We start from the raw sequence: 19,409 nt of genomic DNA, 5'->3' as shown, positions 1-19,409 counted from the left end.
TTACTTCTCCAAGATATTTGTATTCTGTGCTATCCCTTTAAATACCCTGTTAAAGATGTTATTTACCTGTGTTAATTAACTTCAGATGTTATAAGAACATGCAAGGTCACTCATCGGGCCTAAGTTGATTATTCATACCTTTTAAGGTCCTCAGGTAAAGGTTAAAAGAAATTAAATGTTCTTAAAAGTGCCACCAGAAATAATTGGCTCCTTTGCCGTCTTTGGCTACAGAAATAAATAGGCTGGTGACTAAGTGATTGAAGTAGGTTCCATTTCAGCTCCTGTGCCCTCCAGGGAGAGCTTCTAAATAGCCAGGGAAAACTGGCCTTAAATAAAGGGAAAAAATGTACAAGATGCAGGTCCTGTGTCTAGAAATCACCACATTGAACGTTAAACAAAATAACCAGGTGTGAGAATTCACACTTGTCATGACAGTCCTCAGAAGGCTGAGGCAGGAGGATTGCCATGAGTATTGAGCTACATAGTAAGTTCCCAAAAGTTAAACAATAAGAATGATACAGGATGCTATATTCCAATTATATGACTGAAAATAAGGTAAAACTTCCCTCTGAGACAGTGTTCCACTAACATTTGCTGGACCGTGTGTCAATATTGGCAAAGAATTAAGCTACGTTTTTGATTATAAATCCATGCCTAAAGCCTAGCATCTTAACTGATGGATTACTAAAGTCACGGAATGAAATATGAATCTTGATCACCAGTGGCATATGGGCTGACCAAGTCACTCCTCCAGAGTATCAACTGCCTTTCAGAACTTATTGTTCAGTGGTAGTAATTGTAGCTGTTCTTGAAGGAGGAAAAATTCAAGTTACAAGGCATGGATTCACCAGGCAGGGTGAATTGTTTGCATCCCACCAGTGGAAACCAAACAAGTTGCTCGTCTTGTGGGTGGTTCTTTCTCGAGGTGTGTTTTTATCATTGGTTTGCATTGTTTGTGTGTAATTTGATGAGTTCACTCTTAACTCTGTGGTAGCATGACATATAACAGCTCAGTTCTCATGACCTACGTACGTGTCTAGTCCCTGTGTTGATTCTCTGTAGGGGACCACTTTCAACAGCCTGATTGGAACCTCCAAGAAGAGTCAGCTAACCATTTCCTCTTGCACAAAGAGGTGATGTGATGGTTGTACTGGTCCTTAGAGCATTTGGAGATTAAGATACAGCCATTTTTGTTAGGCGGTTTTAGGGCCGCTCTGCAGTGTGTGCAGAAATGTAGTAATGTGTGGGAGAGATTAAACACAGGCTAGAGACTAGGTTCTGCCTTCCACTGGCCCTCAGGAGGTTCAGAGAATTCTGCTGAGGGGGCTGGACAGATGAAGAGATGGCTCGGTGGTTAAGAGCACTGGCTGCTCTTACAGGACTTAACTCAGAGCACCTACTAGGTGGCTCACAACTGTGTGTAGCTCCAGTTCCAAGACATTTGGGTGCCTACACTGTACCAACCATATACCATGTGGTACACATATGTACATGCAGGCAAAACACTCATACACTTAATATAAAAATACATTTTCAAAACTTCTGATGAGCTTGCCTAATTCCTTTGCGAGTTCACTTTTCTACTTCTTTGCCTTCTGTCTGTCATCCATTTACCCGTCAAACTACCTTGCATACACACAAATGCAATTATGAGAATGAAAATATTAAAGTTTTTATTAGTAACTAACACATTGCCTAAAATTCGGTGGATACTTGATAGGGATTAATTTACCTCCTGATTTCCCTTACCCTATATGTTGACTACCAGAAGAAAGAAAATATAAAATTAAAAAACAGTTCCCGTAATTATTTTTGAAACATTGGAACTGCACCATGTCATTGCTAAAATTGCTTTTACTTCTTTAATGTTCATCCTAGCTTCCTCTAAATGATTTTAAAATTAGTTCATAGATGCATTTTTGCATAATCGTTCCAAACTGGTAGCAACCCATCCTCTGATGAAGATCAATAGAGTGGAATGTAGCGATATGTCTGGCTGATATCCCATAAAAGAAGGGAGGGAAGCGCTGAAAGGCTATGTCTGGCTGATATCCCATAAAAGAAGGGAGGGAAGCGCTGAAAGGCGTGCAACTGACAAGATTTGTTTCTAATGTTCAGAAAAGGCAAATCTGGGGAGTGCATTTGTGTTTGCCCTTCCAGTGAGAGAGTGACGGCTCCTGGGATTCCTGTTGAAGATTCCTGTTGAAGTAGTGAAAGGTTCTGAAAACTAATCGGGTTGGTGGCTGCCTGGCTCCTTGCACATATAAAAAAAACATTGAATTGTCCACTTAACTTCGTGAATTATACGGAATGAGACATGTATCTTGATTAAAGCTGCTCATAAGTAAAAAGGACTTACTTTGCTGAAAATAGTGTTATTTTAAGGAACACCGGTGCACATCCCTGTCGCATGGGACATCATTAGCAATGTGTGTGAAAAGTGAAGGAATGTCGTGCTGAGAAAGACTGTCACTCTCTGCACTGATGGCACAAAATCTAGCGTCAGCAAAATGGGCTGATTTGGTTAACGCTAATGGGAATGGTTCAACTGTTTCAGGTCCTCAACCTCGTGCAGTCCTATGTGACCCTTCGAGTTCCTCTGTACGTTTCCTACGTGTTCCACTCCCCTGTGGGCGTGGGAGGCTGGCAGCATTTCGACTTGAAGTCAGAGCTCCGGCTCACATTTGTGTACGACACTGCCATCTTGTGGAACCATGGGATCGGCAGCCCCCCGGAAGCTGAGCTGCAAGGTAGGTTGCTGGACTCCCAAAGTACCTGTGGTAATTACTCAGGAAGATAATTTTATTTTCATTGCAGGTAAAAATTATGGGGGATACCTTTCGATACCTTTATTTTTATATTCACTAGTAATGTGACTTTATTAAACTTTTGTCAAGGAAAGATCAGTGCTTCAAACTTTGCATGATGTTTGACTATGAAATTTAACGTCCTTGTTTCAGGCATGCTTTACTCTGTCTATTGTAAGTGAGTGATTATTTGTATTTTACATAGCGCAATCTGTAGAGTCTTCTGGTTCTACTGGATAGAAGGATTCAGTTGTGAAAATTGGGAATAAAATCAAGGGGGAAAATTGAACATTTTGCTTCTGAAATGAGAGGATCACTTTAAAGTCCAATGATAAGCTGTGTCCTGGGGTCCAGTTCTGACTCTATGACTAATTAACTGTGATCCGTGAAACCTTAAACACATTGCTTAAACTTGAGGATTGAATTTCTTCTGAGGGACAGTCCAAACTTCAGTCGCCTTCTGATTAAAAGTCCATCATTCTGTGAGACTGTAGACAAGTGTCTTAGAACACTGACGTAGAGAGCTCCTGTCTGTAAGCCCTTCAGCATCTGCAGATCTGTTGGTACCCAGGTGGGAATCAGAAACTCAAGAAGTTATCTAGGCATGTGGTGCGAATCTGTAATCCCAGAACTTCAGAGGAAGAAGCTGGGGGGTCGCTGTGGATCTGATGACAGCCTGGGCTATGTAGTAAGACTGGCTCTCAGATGATGAGGATGAGGATGAGGATGAAGATGAGGATGAGGAGGATGAGGATGAGGAGGAGGATGAGGAGGAAGAGGAGGAGGGGGAGGGGGAGGGGAAGAGGGGGAGGGGAGGAGGAGAGGGGAGGAGAGAGAGGGAGGAGAGAGGAGGAGGGAGGGAAGGAGGGAGGAGGAGGAGGAGAGGGGAGGTAGGAGGAGGAAGGAAGGAGAGGAGGAAGGGGAGTAGGAGGAGGAGGAGGAGGAGAGGGAGGAGGAGGAGGGGAGGAGAGGAAGGGAGGAGGGATACAAAGCAAAAGCAAGCAAAGCCTGCTGGTATTAAGCTGACCCACGGACAGAATTCATGCTTTTTCCTTTCAGACTCACATTCCTCTACTGAGTCTATGACATTTTTCCAGCCAGAAGGACAAGACCAATTGATAGCATACTTGAAGTATAATTCCACCATGTAGGACAGATTAAAATTCCCTTTGAACAATGAAGAAAGGGCAGTGGCCTGGACAGTCAATTGCTTCAAAGGATCTAACGCCACATTTTATCTTAGAAGATACACAGAAAAATGAATATTTACCCCCTTTCTTCTTAGGTGGAGAAGGGGGTTTGGAGGACCTTACCAGACTGACTGTGTAGCCCAGGCTAGCCTCAAACTCTCTCTGCTACCCACAACTCTTTTCTGATGTAGCATTATTTGAAATCTTGAGTCAATTTTTTTTTTCGGCTTGTTAATTTGGCAAGGGTGGTGGCTGAGAGTCATCAGAGTTTTCTTTAAGCCCACAATTCCACAGCTGTTCTGGGGAGCTCAAAGGGGTTTCCACTTACTTGTGTCAGTCTCTACAATCTCAGCAAGACCATTTGTTATTTCTCTCAATTACAGCCTTGTTTTTTAAAAACATCACTTTAAAAAAAATGTATCATAGTATTTGTGTTATTTTATAGTTATTTTATAGTGACCTAACTAATATTACTTAAATAATTTTGCCCTTCATTTACCCTTATCAAAGAAAGAAACTGGTACCTATTACTATTATTATTATTATTATTATTATTATTATTATTATTATTATTAATTCATCTGATAAAATATATTTATAGAACATTTAAAGAATTTGTTTTAAGAGTCTGGGCATTAGGCCAAATAGGTCAGAAGAAAAACAAACCTACAGATAAGGGTCTCTGGCCATCTATATTTTATCCTTGTGTGCTCGTAGGCTCTCTCTACCCAACCAGCATGCGCATTGGTGAGGAGGGACGCCTGGCTGTGAACTTCAAGACGGAGGCTCAGTTCCACGGCTTGTTTGTGCTGTCCCATCCCGGTAAGCCTCATCGTCATTGGCCAGCCACCCTCAGGACAACGTCTTCATATCCACACAGGTCTCAACAGGTTTCCCAGCTAGCTTTGAAGGTCTTCATTTCATACGAGTTCCATATGTGTGATTGTGTCCTTAATGCTTGGTCATTCTTTACCTGTCTCCTACCCTATGGAAAACTATCACTATACAGACATTCAGAGAAATGTAACATCCTTGAATAATTGTGAAAGAAAACTGGACTGGGGATATTTTAATAAGAACTTTCCTTCCTAAAAGGCACAGAAAAACAGTCCTTTTCTGTGCTCCGGGTCAATGACACGGAAACTTCATTTCAATTGATTCATTTGCCAGTAATTTTCTGCTCAGTTTTTTCCAAGTCTGTGAGAAACTTTTTTTAGAGACAGAGAGGCAGTTTGCTTTCATAGTCAAGCTTCAGCCTTGTTAACTGCAATTGGTAGAGATTGGATGGGCAGTAACTGCCAGTGCTTTGAATATTAATAAGACATCTGTCAACGAACTGGTATTTGTTTGTGTTACAGAGACTATTTCATTAGAAACAGTTCATTTTTTTGTCTTGACTTTCCTCGTTTGCCCAGTTGGTTTCCTGGCTCACTGCTGTATGGCTTGTCAGGAGGCAAGGGGAAGAGTCCGTTGTCTTCACAGCCGTCCTTTTCTGGGCACGAGCTCTCAGAAAGGAGAAACCAGAGCTGAGTGTTCAAGAAGAAAAGAAGGCTCACTGTAATTTTTAAAGCAGATTAAGCTGTCAGAAACATAGAACCTAAAGGGATCATACAACTGCATTAAAATGATGAATTCTGGGGAACGAGGATTTCCTGGACTTTGGAGTCTCTTCTATGTGTCCATATCTCTAATGAACTGGATCCGTGACTAGCCCAGTTGCAGCCTATCTAATTAGAATTACAGTTCATTTGTAAAATGGCTTTGCTGGTGGAATATTTTAAGTTTGGCCCGTGGCTTTGATGTGCTATTCCAGCATTCACTCCACCCTGGTTTCTCTGCAACTGACTCGATGAATGAAGCCCTGAACACCACCTACTTTTTGGCTAAATTACAGAGATCAGAAAAGATAAAGAATTGGGAATCCAAAGTCACAGCCTATGTGGGTGACCTCGGGAAAGTCCCATAGTGACTGTCTGCCCAGATTCTTTTCATCTTTGAAATAGGGATAAATACACCACCCTTGAAGACTTGTAAGAAAGCGTTAAATACTAGGTGATCTAGTACTTTGAAAACTGTGCTGTTGTGGACTGTTTCATTTAACCTGTAGAACCTTGGTGTTCTTCCAGCTTCCTCTACCAACTCATTGATTGTGTCAGCTGACCACCCAGGCCTCACATTTTCCCTCCGCCTTATACGGAGTGAACCAACCTATAACCAGCCAGTCCAGCAGTGGAGTTTCGTGTCAGACTTTGCGGTAAGTGCGACCAAAGACATTCTCTGCTGCCTTCAAATGACGCTGAACATTTCAGAGTGAAAAATACCTTCTCTCTCCTCAAAGGTTCGTGACTACTCGGGCACCTACACAGTAAAGTTGGTGCCCTGCACCACCCCATCCAATCAGGAGTACCGTCTGCCCATAACCTGCAACCCCAGGGAGCCCATCACCTTTGACCTTGACATTCGATTCCAACAGGTACGTCTCACAGAACTATCACAATAGGACCTACTTTGTTCAAAGTCGTGATTTTCTTTAATCAATACATGCATCCTGGGGGCTAGAGAGATGGATGGCTCAGCAGTTAAGAACACTGGCTGCTCTTCCAGTGGTCCTGAGTTCAACTCCTAGCAACCACTTGGTGGCTGACAACCATCTGTAATAGGATCTGATTCCCTCTTCCACTATGCATGAAAACAGAGCAATCCTATACATAAAATAAATACATCTTAAAAAAAAATACATGTATCTTCGCAAGTGGGTGTCCTTTAATTCTCAAATACTGAGAGAGAAGGAAGTTGTACAGGAAGAAACCAAGAGAGAGCAAAGGGGCAAAGGATCCTCTCTTATCTGTTGTTAGTTTCCAACATAAGAACCCTAGTCTCAGTTTGTGGAAGAACTATTTAGCTGGTATCTGATCTTGCTTTCTCTCCTGCAATTTGCTGCCTTAGAGGTATGATGATTTTCTGGAGAAGTCTACAGTTCCTCTTGTTCTCAGTCTTCAAGGAACATGAGGATTCACCTCTTAATACGTTACTGGCCTTAAGTATTTGTAAAGGTCGAATGCCAGCCTTGGTCCAAGAGCTTACACTGTTAGCCTCATGCTGACCATAATACTTAAAAATGCTTTGCATATGTGCCACAGTCAACACTAGATATGAGTAGAAGTAAGGCTGGTTACTCCCACTCAAAAAAGGAAAAATGATTTAACCTCACCTGCCTTGTTTCTCAAAAGCATAGTCGGAATGACAGCTCCGTAAGTTTCTTTGGGTGAACGGTGAAAATTCAAGGCAGGGTTTTGCATGGGCGTGTGAGGTGGTGGCGTGCCCTTGAGCAGGGTATGTGTGCTTCATCAGACCCTCCGATACATAAAAAAAATGTTTCCCTTTTGGTTTAGGTCAGCGACCCAGTGGCAGCTGAGTTCAGTCTGAACACCCACATGTATCTGCTGTCTAAGAAGAGTCTCTGGTTGTCTGATGGGTCCATGGGATTTGGGCAGGAGAGTGACATTGCTTTTGCAGAAGGTAATGCTCATTAGATGAGAGAGTGGTCCTGTTGTCCTATGTGTCTGTGATGTTCTGTGTTCTTGTGTGTCTGTGATGTTCTGTTGTGTCTAATGTCCTTCTGTCCTGTGTTTGTGCAATGTTCTTTTCTCCTCAATGTCTACGATGTTCTTCACCTCATAGGGACAAAATGTGCCTCCCTTGATAAGTGCTATAAGCTCAGCTCCTAATGAAATATGTAGTGTACCAAAGGGCTGCAGCCATAGCTGTGGAGATATAAGGTGCATTGCCAGGGTCTTTGTTAAACTCACCTTGAAAAGCAAATAAACTCAATTAGGAATGTTATTGATATTTTCTTCTTTCATGTTAGTTTGTATTAGCTAACATCTTGCCAACTAATTAACTCACGTAAACTGCAAAGGGATGCTATAATATCAAATTATAAGTCAGACCTTGAAATTACTGTGGCTCCATAATGCTTTGGTTCTCGGTGTTCAGTCAACAGGGTGCCCTTGTCTGAGTCCATATCCTGAGATGGACACAGAGAGCTTCAGTGTTTAGTGACAGGTTAGGAAGCAAAGGAAATAATCTGTGTTGCTGTCGTTAATGGCTTGTGGTGTCATTGCATATAATAAAATTACATTTCCATCTCTGTTTTAGGGGATGTGATTTATGGTCGTGTGATGGTGGATCCTGTCCAGAACCTTGGTGACTCCTTTTACTGCAGCATTGAGAAGGTGTTTTTATGCACAGGGGATGATGGCTACGTGCCCAAGTACAGCCCAGCAAATTCAGAATATGGCTGCCTGGCTGATTCTCCTTCACTCTTACATAGATTCAAAATTGTGGTAAGTGTGTTAGTCCAACAAACTGTATCAAGTGTCAAGAATAAGTTTTCTTATCTTATATTTTAAAACACTATCATTATTTTACTTAAATTAAACAGTGATATTTTGTGACGATTCATACTTGTCTAAAGTTTTAGGAGAACTTTCGGTCCTTGCAAACTTGGCACACTGTCTACAGACATAATCATCTTCCTTCTTGCTTCAAGGATAAGGCTCAGCCAGAGACACAAGCCACCAGCTTTGGAGATGTCCTGTTTAACGCCAAACTGGCAGTGGATGACCCTGAAGCTGTTCTCTTAGTGAATCAGCCTGGATCAGATGGTTTTAAAGTAGACTCAACGCCACTCTTTCAGGTAGGCCTAGACATACAGTAGCTATAGAACTATAGGTAAGTGTCTAACAATACTGTCTCAGACACACCCCAGAAAAAAAATGAAAATAAGAACAATCGTGCACATAGTAAATGGAAAGGATGAGACTGTTTAATGCAATATAAATTCTACCTATTATTGTCTTATTAATGGATTAATATAAGACTGTTTGATGGTGAGTGGAGAGATGGTTCAGTGGTTAAGAACACTGACTGGTCTTGCAGAGGACCTGGATTCAATTCCTACCATGGCTCACAGCCATCTATAACTCCAGCTCCAGATAATCCAATGCCCTCTTCTGTCCTCATGCATACGGCACATGAACATACAGACAGTCAAAATATACCCATACATATAAAATAGAAATTAAAAAGTCATGCTTTGTTTTTTCGAGGCAGGGTTTCTCAGTGTAGCCTTGGCTGTCCTGGAGCTCACTCTAGAGACCAGGTTGGCCTTGAACTCGCAGAGATCTGCCTGCTTCTGCCTCTCAAGTGCTGGAATTAAAGGTGTGTGCCACCATTGCCTGGCAATTTTTTTTTTTAAGAATGTGTAATAAAGATTTTTATTCGGCTTACAACAGATGGTACATCTTTTTGGAGTAAGGTCTTATATAAACTGATAGCTCAGAAAAGCAATCATGAGCAAGAAATAAATCTCCACTCCTGAGGATTACATAGACCAAGAACAAATATCCTGACTAGAAACAGAAGGTATGACCAGAGACATGCAGGTAGTTATAGCAATGCTTAATGGACAGGGTACAAGGTGGAGAAATGTGCTTATGTCGTCATACATTGGCGGGGAAGTGTATTCTTTAGGGTATTTACCGAGAATTTCCCAAACAGGATTTTATATATGTAGAGGAAATGTGTTATTTTTAACTCAGCTTCAAGAAAGAATGTGTGTATGGGTATGTGGGTGGGGGATGGGTAGATGTAAGGGTGGGAGGGGGGAGGAGTATATGCCATCTATACAGGGTATGCACATGTACATATATGTGCACATGAATGTGGAGGTCAGATACACTTTAGGTTCTATTCTCAGGAACTGTCCACCTTATATTTGAGTCAAGCCTTTCACTGCCCTGGAGCTCATCAAGAGGGCCTGGCCATCTAGGGAGGAAGCCCCAAGGGTTCCAATACCGTCCATATTCCTAGTACTGGGACTCCAAATGAGGACACCCCCCCCCCATGCCCAGCTTTTTCACTTAGGTTCTGGGGTTCAAACTCAGGTCCTCATGCTTACAAGGTAAGCACTTTACCAACTGAGCCATCTCCAAGGAAGAAACTTAAGGGAGCCTATTTCCGCCTCTGAATCCTTTTAAACAAGTGTTCTATCATTTTTATTCTCAATTCTCAAAACAGTTCACTTCACCAAATCTTTTTTTTTTTTTTTTTTTTTTTTTGATAGGGTTTCTCTGTGTAGCTCTGGCTGTCCTGAAACTCACTCTGTAGACCAGGCTGGCCTCTCGAACACAGAAATCCACCTGCCTCTGCCTCCCAAGTGCTGGGATTAAAGGCATGCGCCACCACTGCCTGGCTTCACCAAATCTTAAATACCCCCCCTCAAAAAAAATTATCAGAAAAACAGTCCTTTTCCAGGCTCTGGAAAAGCTTAAAAACTGATTTGCCAGGGTGTGTGTGTGTGTGTGTGTGTGTGTGTGTGTGTGTGTGTGTGTAGTGGCACATGCCTTTTATTCCGGCACTCAGGAGGCAGAGGCTAGCAGATCTCCATGAGTTCCTGGTTAACCTAGTCTACAAAGCGAATACTTCTAGATTAATATTTCTACATCACCTCAAGGCTACTTGTGAGACTCTGTCCCACAAAAGAAACAAACAAAAAACCTAATTTCCTATTCCCTGTGCTTTTTTTCATGCAAATAAGTATGATACAGACAGGCTAAGGCTCAGAAGGTTGGAACTGTGGTTCTGCCTTTAGCACTGACTAGGTAAAAGAGACAGAGCAAAACGTCAAACTGTGTGGTCCCATCAACTTACTCTTTAAATTAGTAAGATAGACTGACAGGTCAAAAAGACTGCAGTGTTCACTGTGACTGCAAATACAGGGCATGGTTGCCTAAGAGTGATAAGGATGCCCTGAGGGCATATGCCCGTGATACAGCACTTGTCTAGCATGTATGAGTGCCTGGGATTGAGCCACTAAACTGCTAACTAAAAAGAAGGCAGTATTAGACAGAATGTATTCTGGAGCTGGCTTTATACAAACCTGTCACAGAAGAGTGTGGTGTAGATTAATTCACAGACAAAATGGTCATTTATCATTAAATAAATAATACCTCTGTCATGATAAATTTCTTCTGCAGATAATCCCAAGTTGGGTGCACAATGAATTTAACTTCCTAAATCTGAGGTTGTGTTTTCTAGGTTGCCTTGGGCCGAGAATGGTACATACACACAATCTATACGGTAAAGTCAAAGGACAAGACCCATCGAGGCATTGGCAAGAGGAGCCTGGAGTACCAGTATCACTTTGTGGTGCAACATGGAGCACCCCAAGCAACTACCAAGAGCTGGAAGAAGAGAGCAGTCAGGAGCATGCCCTCACTCGCAGGGGAAATCGGTGCTGAGAAAAATCGGGGAACAAATATCCAACACATCTCCCTGGACCGCCGCGGCAAGAGGCAGGTCCCCCACGGAAGAATTCCTCCTGACGGCATCCTGCCCTGGGAGCTCAACAGTCCCAGCTCTGAAGTGAGCCTTGTCACTGTTCTGGGGGGCATCGCGGTGGGCTTGCTCACCGTCTGCCTGGCTGTGGCGGCAGCGGTCATGTGCAGGAACAGGAGTATCAAGAGCAAGGATACTCCAAAGGGCTCTGGAAGCACTGAGCCCATGATGTCTCCGCAGAGCCACTACAACGACAGCTCGGAGGTGTGATGACCTTCTCTTCACGTGCCTCAGAAGACGAGGCAGAAACCACGACCGCTTGGGAACAGAAGCAGAGAACTGAGAACTTTCTGCGACAAAGGTGCTAAAGAGCCTGACTGTGTTAGAAGATTTTGATTTGAACTCTATTTGCGCCGCACATGCAGCCAAGGACAAATTCAGGCCACCTCTTTCCTGCTGCCCAGAAGGCATTCGGGATGCTTACTTTGAGCCCTGGTGGCCAGCAGGGAAGATGCTTCTTGTTTTAGGCATGGGGGAGAGGGGAGATGAACCTACTCAGAGGTGCTCAAGGACTCTCTGGGAAGTCTGAGAGGAGATAGCTGTCACTCTATTGCATTAGTGTGAACTTTGAAGGTGCTGTTATCATTTGTTTATTCTCTGTATAACTGAACGGTTTGAATTGGTAGTCCCGAAGCGTGACAAACACACTGTAATGACAAGTTTTCTAATCCGTGAAGACAGCATGACGTCATGACCAGGGCTAGCTCAACCCACAAATCATCTCTTACTGCTGGGAAAACATAGAAGGAATGACTAGAAAAAAAGGAAAACTTGTTTGGATCTGAATTGCTTCTCATTTCCCTCAGACCTCCTTTGTCTCACTTGTTTATTTAGCATTAACTTAAACCAAAGAATATATTCATTCTGGAAGCAATTTTTAAGAGACGGGTGTCTTTGGTATGTATTAGCAGCCAGACTCTCAGTAATCAGCATCACTGGTAGCCAGCCTTGGTGTGACTGGGAGAGTTTTAGAATTGCTGACAAAGAAACGCCATAGAGTTAGATTCGCCACAGGACAACGTTCTCAAGAACTGAGCCTAGATGTTTGCAGTATTGAACCCATAAATAATGAGAAACATCTTTACCAGTGGTGAAGGGTGAGAGTGGTATTTATTAACATGCTTTGTATAACCAGAATGCCTCTTAGGCATGCTTTCTAGAACAGTGATGGCAAGTGAGATTGGTCTTAGAGTAACAGCCACACGGCAACATTCGGAACTTATATCAGCCACAGGAAATTGTATTAGGCTAAAATCTGCTCTAAATAATGGGAATCTCTATACATGTCCCTTCAGATATTGTCTTGGAGGCAGCCAGAGCTGTCAATCATTCTCTTCAGTGATCCAGGAAGAGAACATCTCTGTCTGGCCTCCCCAGTTCAGCAAGCTGGTGCTATGAGGTTCCCCTTTGGGACCTTATCTGTGGTTTGTCACTTTGATTATCCACTGTGTAAAGGCTTCCTAAGCATCACTTATCTCTTCAGAAGAGTGTTTTTGCCCTATGTTAGAAATTCTGTTTAGAAGAGGAACACTTCAGCAGAGTAATGGCCACTTTCCTAAAACCCAGTAAATACGTTCATACCAAAATGAATGCCTTCGTCCAACCCTCTGGTCCTGCATGGAGCCCCTCACACTTCAGCCACATCCTGGCCAAGCTGGGCCGTCCTGGTAGAATGGAAATACTTGGAAGCAAACTTCATCTCAGGTCATTCCTGTATGTCAGTGGGAGCCTGTGAGTACCAGCCATCTCTCGAATGAGAAAGGGAAGCTGCACTGGTCCTGAAGGAGAAGTGTCTGATGCCTGCTTCCCTTCCCATCCTTTTCAAGAGATGAGACCGACTGTAGCATCCTTCTGTTGGGGGACTTAACGAGTCCTATCTATAGCACAAAGGTCTCCCAGAGGACTCACAGGGACAGAAAGCATTTTCACCCAGGGGTCCATTTGTCAGATCGAGTGGTTCATTACTATCCTTTCTTTGTTTTACTTCCAGCAGACACCTAGCTCCATGTTTGGCTACCTCAGAATTTGGGAATTACCGCGATGCCAACAGTATAGGAACGTTCAGTGCTTAGCTTTCAGTTCAAGTCTGAAGACAGAGCAATTGTTCTCAACTGGCTTTCTGTTTCCAGTGGTTGAGCGTTTCCAAGCCTGACTGCCCTGTGGCCTTCAGGTCAGGAAGTGAATACAGCACTGAAAGCTAGTATTGTGGCCAGGCAGCTTCTATACCAAATTTCACTCCACTGTACATTGTTCTATTGAAGCCATTGTCTATAAATTAGATAGTATATTAAGTACAAAATAAGCCTATTCTCCCCAAATAGGAAATATCAGTATTCTTTCTTCTCTCCCCATCTCTTCTTCCTCCTCTTCTCTTACTGGTATTTTTTTCATAATTTTAAAAGTATCTATTTACTAAATATGTGGCTTAAAATATAGTAATTGTTTTAAAAGTCTTTTCAATAAGAAAAAATGTTTTTTTAAATAAAGTAAGTCCTTGTTTTCAGTATTTTGGTTTTTTTTTAATATTCTGATATTTTGAGAACAAATACATGAAGTAATTTCCCAAAGAGAATAAGAAGTCAATTATAGTTCTTGATTTCCTCCACACCTCCTCATACAGACCAACATTTGGTTGGTATTACTCGGTAAAATCTAAAAGCAAAAACAAGGCTCTCCTAAATATATAAGCAACAAAACATTACAACACATGAGTAATTGGACCGGAGCAATGGCTTCACAGGGAAATATACACAGTATAGTGTTCGGTACTGGGGATGGTACCTACGACTCACACACGCACTACCTCTGACCTACAGTACAACCCTTTCATAACATTGTGATTTGATGCTGTAAACTTGCTCTTTCGCTCTCACTGGCCTTAAACTTTTTCAGTCTTCCTGCCTCAATCTCCCACATAGGGAGGGTCACAGGCCTGTACCAGCACTGCCCTGTTGATCATCCATTCTGACTGATAGCTGGACACCAGGCTACTCACCCTGCCCTTAGGCAGCTGGTAATCAAGTAAGGCTCTGTCTTTGAAGGGAGATGAATAGAGTGTCTTCTAGACAAGCAAATGTGTGTGTGTGTGTGTGTGTGTGTGTGTGTGTCCCACAATGAAACTTCTTAGAACATTAGCATTAGATTCCACTCTTTTTAACCTCAAAAGTAATACTAAACCCCATTTAAGCAAAGACCAGTATGAAGTCTGCTGCCCCTGACCCCCAGTCTGGCATTTGTAAGGACTCTGTATACTCAGAATCAAGGAAGCTCCTATGAGCAGCAAAAGGTCTGTCAAGCCACCTTACTATAAATTTTTTCCTACCATAGCAGTTTCAAAGTTAACACTTAAACACATGTAAGGCCAGGCATGGTGGCTCACACTGTTAATCTCAGCACTCAGGAGGCAGAGGCAAATGGATCTTTGTGAGTTTAAGGCCAGCCAGATCTCCATAGTGAATTCCAGGACAGCAGAGTATGTGAACAGATACTGTCTCAAAAAATAATTAATATAAATAATTAAATATATAATTATAAATAAATATAAAAAATAATTTAATATAAAAAAGGCTAGGTGTGGTGGTACATGTCCTTAACCTTAATGCCAGGACTGGGGAGGCAGGGTCAGGTGGGTCTTCATAGTGTATTTCAGGTCAGCCAGAGCAATAGAGAGAGATTCTGTCTCAAAACCAAACCAAACAGAGAACATTTTCTTACACATCATGATGGGAGTCCAACTGTTTCTGGGAAGAGGATTATGAAAGTGACAATCTGTGAATTAAATTCAGAATCATAGTTTGTATTTTTTTTTAAAGATTTATTTACTTTATGTATATGAATGAGTACACTGTAGCTATCTTCAGACACACCAGAAGAGGGCATCAGAATCCATTATAGATGGTTGTGAGCCACCATGTGGTTGCTGGGAACTGAACTCAGGACCTCTGGAAGAGCAGTCAGTATTCCTCACCACTGAGCCATCTCTCCAGCCCCTGTAGTTTGTATTTTTTTAAAAAAAACTTTTTATTTGTTATTCGTGAACTTCACAACATGTGTCCCAATCTCCCCCTCCTCTCCTACCCATCCTCCATCCTTACAACCTCTCCCCCAACAGAGAAAAAGGAAATATCATGGAAGCTGTAGTATGTCACAGTGTGTCTCACGGTATACCCCTTTGTTTACATTTCTTTGCTTGCAAGTGTTCATTGCAATGAGTCATTTGGCTGGTCCGAGGTTTTCTGGCTTCTGCTACACTAAAGTATTGGAACCTCACTGAGACTCCTCTTGGATATCCTGTTGTTGCCCTGTGTCATGGAGTTCCTGTACATTTGGGTCGGTAGGAGCAGCCTCTTCATGCAATCCAGCAGTTCATCTACGGGGTAGATGTTGGACTGGGCCAATTCATGCCCTGCATCTGGGCCGGAGAGGTATCTGAGCTGGTCAGCCTGCCAGCCCTCCTGCTCTCACACCCTCAGGAGCAGCTTGCCTGCAAACCCCACATCCAGGGCCAGCTCTACTGTGCTGCCCAGAAGAGGTGCAAAGCCTGCTCTCCCGAGTGCTATAGCAGGTGAGGGGCAGGACCAGCTCTCCTGCTATTATGAACCCAGGGCCAGCTCTCCCACCCTCCTCTCTGCCACCTACTGACATACATGTAACACAGAAGCCACACCTGCAATGCCTCTAGGGACAACCAGAGGTTGACTTTAAAGCTGGAAAGTTTATTTTGAAAATATATACCTAACATTGGTATGGAAGCCAGTTCAGTCTCTTGATAGGGAAAAAAAAGAAAGAATGTTTGTAATGTTGCAAATGCTTTACAAATTGGAAATCCTTAGAATTGTATGACCTTGAAAGCGACCACATGAGCATCCTTTTGCATTCCTTCCTCTTTCTAATCATGACAGCATCCATGAGAAAAAGAATGAAAAAGTTTTCACCAAGTTACTACAAATGAATGGGGCACAAATGCCTACCTGCTTACCAGCACTCGGTTATGTATAATTTGGAAAAAAACAAAAAAAACAAAACAAAACAAAAACAACAACAACAAAAAAAAAAACTCTAATTGCTGTTATTACAATACTCACAAATGCATGCACACAGATTAAAAAGAACCTCAACTCTGGATAGAGAATGTGCTACGTGCATAGTTCACATGGAAATACCATGGGTGATCTTCAAGATTAACACAGAAGTCATTTGTGAGAACCCGTTGTGGGGTCCCTGGTACTTGTTGAAAGGTTAATATATTTCCTTGAGTCATTTTCCTAGAATTGATCCTAAGACTGCATAGTAATGACAGATATTTCAGGACAGGGACATCAGTTTGCAGCCACCATACCATGTCCCCCTTTCCTATCAAAGGAGGAGAGGTTTGTGGGGTTGAGTGGCTACTTCCACTTTGATAAGACATTTAAAGTAGGACATGTTTTCCTCCCCTTTCCACTGAAAGACCACATAGGAGTCAGAGAGCAAGGGAATTGTTCCCCCGGCAAAAGTTGGTGCAATGATGTGTCCTGTCGTGAATCCCTTGGTTGCTGAGGAGCTGGGGCTCTCTGTTCGTCCTGTCATGGAGTGCACTTAATTTCTTTTTATTCCGTGTTTCCCCAGGGTTTTGCTTTGTTAAATGCCAACAAGAAACTATCCCAGCACTGACATACCTGTCCCTCCCCTCCCCGGTCTGCCTCTCTCTCCCTGCCTACCCTGTGCCTTTCCCTCCCTCTTTATCTACCACAGGGGACTGGACTTTTCTGTAGGACTTCTAGCATCACCCTTTAATCCTTGTTATACCTTTACCATTTCAGCAGGAAGTGAACATCCCATCTTAACGCCACAGACAGGTATGCTGTAGCCTTCCTGGATACGATATTAAAGGTTTATAGTGAAAGAAAAAAAACCTTCCTGCACCCTCCCTCCAAAAAAATCATGCTCAATGCTAGTCCTTATAAATATGTGTGTTCAGATGACCAGTTGATCATGATGTTTGTGTAGTTTTTGTTTGTACTAAAGTGATAATCTCCTGATGGCTGCTAAGGATAGCATTCTGGTTCTGGAGCCGAGCTCACACATGCCCCTTGGTGGGTATATTACTTTCACTGTCATTCTGATACAATTAGTTAATAGATTCCATGTCTCAGAAGGATACTTTCACAGGTCCTGGTGCTTGTCCACCAACTGTGAAGGAGAAGACATGACAGAAGGCGTATCCTGGCAACATACACTGCAATGAAACAAGTTTGAGCTCACTGCTCCTCTGTTGGTAGGAGCAGGTTTAGACCCTGATATGATTACAACACCTGGCCTAGTGTCTCTGATGAGGATGAATGCACCCATCTGGTCTTTACTACCACTATATACTGGTCACCTTTATCCAGACTTCACAAAGCCGGTGATAATTCTGTTAGGTCAGATAAAGCTCCTGGCCAAGAGGAGAGAATTTCTGGCCCTTCCTCCAACCAAGCCAGAATACTGTTCCATCAGAAGTTTGCCAGTAGTCTTTGATAATCTTCCCCGAAACCTCGCCCCTGACAACTCAAAGTGTATTTCAGCATAAGGTGCCACTCAAAATGTAAATGTGACAAGCTGCAAAGCAGAAACAGACAAACAAGACAAACAAAACAAAGCTTTTAAACAGTGGAGAATTAAACCCACAGGAAGTTGAGTAGGACAGAGATATATCCAGGGCCAATACCCAGGAAGGAATCTTTTAAGGGAGCATGTGCAAAAAGAAGAGGTCAAACTATTTGTCCACCTTAGGATGGGTTGTAGCTGAACCCAATTAAGGTTACTGGCCTCCCTACCCACACCAATGTTCCTAAATGAAACACACACACACACAGCCTTTATATTTTAATATGCCTCAAATAGCTCAATGGCCGGGCCACTTCCTAACCTCCACATGCCTGATGTACACTCCTTTAATATTCCCAAGTTATTACTTACTAAAGCCTATATTCTTTGCTGTCCTGGACCCAGACCTAGGCCCCTAGGCTTCATTCCTCTGGCACCTACATGATGACTATCCCTCTGTGTTCTGTACCTCTCAGGCCTGGTGTCTCTTTTCCTTCCCTGGGATGGCAGCTACCTCTCTTCCTGCTTCTTCTTTAGTCCCTTGCCCAAGAATCCTAAAGTCCTGCCTCTGTCCCCCTGCCCAGCCATTAGCTGCTGGCAACTTTATTTACCAATCAAAACCAACTGAGGGCAAGGTCCCTCAACATCTTACATGTGGACATTTGGCCACCCCAATAGTGGACAGCCCTACTCCTTGGGATAGGAGCCCAGGTACTTATCCCTCTGCTTCCCAACTGCAGGCTCTTGCTCCCACCCACCTGTCTTTAAGCAGCCTAATATAAACCCTTTCTTTCTTCCTTTTATTCCGGTTGTCAGGTTTTTGGAAATAGCCATGAGAAATGTAACAACTACAAGATGGAAACTGTTGCACAATTTGCCTGACAACTGTTTTTTTCTGCCCCCCCCCCAGCCCCCTGCAGACACAGCTACCTTAGTGGTTGTGCCTACCCATGGGCCCCCTTACACACTGTGAGTACCAGGTGGATCGCTGGCTTGGGGGCTGTGCTGAGTTCAGCCTATGTGCTGTCATCAGTCAGCAGGGAGCTGCGGGAGGGGGGGGGGGGGGGGGAGATGTTGCAAGCCAAACTCACAAAAGTTGAGTTCACATTTTAGCCACACAGGGCATTCTTAGATAAGTGGACAACTTGCTACCCCAGAATCAGAAAAACTCAGATTTCATACAGCATTGGCTTTTTGTGAATCTTGTGTTCTTGTTCATTTCTTACCTTGTAACCCTACCTGGGGTGGCTCTTGGCCATTCCCCTAGAATGAGAAATGCACATCCACTCTCCCATTTTACTTTTGGTTTATATGTGCCCCACCACCACCACCACCACACACAAACACGCACATATTCCCATACTGGCAACTAAACCTAGGGCCACACCCATGCTAGGCAAGTGCTCTGGCACCAAGATTATTTTCTCAACAATCCAGCCCCACT

General features: G+C 43.0%; 1 protein-coding gene and 1 non-coding gene across 2 annotated transcripts in view; one reads left to right on the top strand and one right to left on the bottom strand.

Moving 5' to 3' along the window:
• Positions 1-13,901, top strand: part of Frem2 (FRAS1 related extracellular matrix 2) — a 131,827-nt gene extending 117,926 nt beyond the window's left edge. Inside the window, exons 17-24 of the mRNA XM_034500651.2 lie at positions 2,558-2,750; positions 4,715-4,819; positions 6,124-6,251; positions 6,336-6,470; positions 7,390-7,516; positions 8,156-8,343; positions 8,550-8,696; positions 11,099-13,901. Of these exons, the coding sequence (XP_034356542.1) occupies positions 2,558-2,750; positions 4,715-4,819; positions 6,124-6,251; positions 6,336-6,470; positions 7,390-7,516; positions 8,156-8,343; positions 8,550-8,696; positions 11,099-11,608 (1,533 nt within the window). The 3' untranslated portion in view covers positions 11,609-13,901. The remainder of the gene's footprint in view (positions 1-2,557; positions 2,751-4,714; positions 4,820-6,123; positions 6,252-6,335; positions 6,471-7,389; positions 7,517-8,155; positions 8,344-8,549; positions 8,697-11,098) is intronic.
• A 2,058-nt stretch (positions 13,902-15,959) lies between these two features.
• LOC117708042 (small nucleolar RNA SNORA17) lies at positions 15,960-16,086 on the bottom strand. Its single transcript, XR_004606766.1, has one exon. It is a non-coding gene; the product is annotated as a small nucleolar RNA SNORA17 (small nucleolar RNA).
• Between the last annotated feature and the right edge of the window lie 3,323 nt (positions 16,087-19,409).

This window comes from Arvicanthis niloticus, chromosome 4 (genome assembly GCF_011762505.2).
Source record: "Arvicanthis niloticus isolate mArvNil1 chromosome 4, mArvNil1.pat.X, whole genome shotgun sequence".
Taxonomy (NCBI): domain Eukaryota; kingdom Metazoa; phylum Chordata; class Mammalia; order Rodentia; family Muridae; genus Arvicanthis; species Arvicanthis niloticus.
Note: the sequence above shows the minus strand (reverse complement) of the source record. Positions and strands in the feature narration are given on the sequence as shown.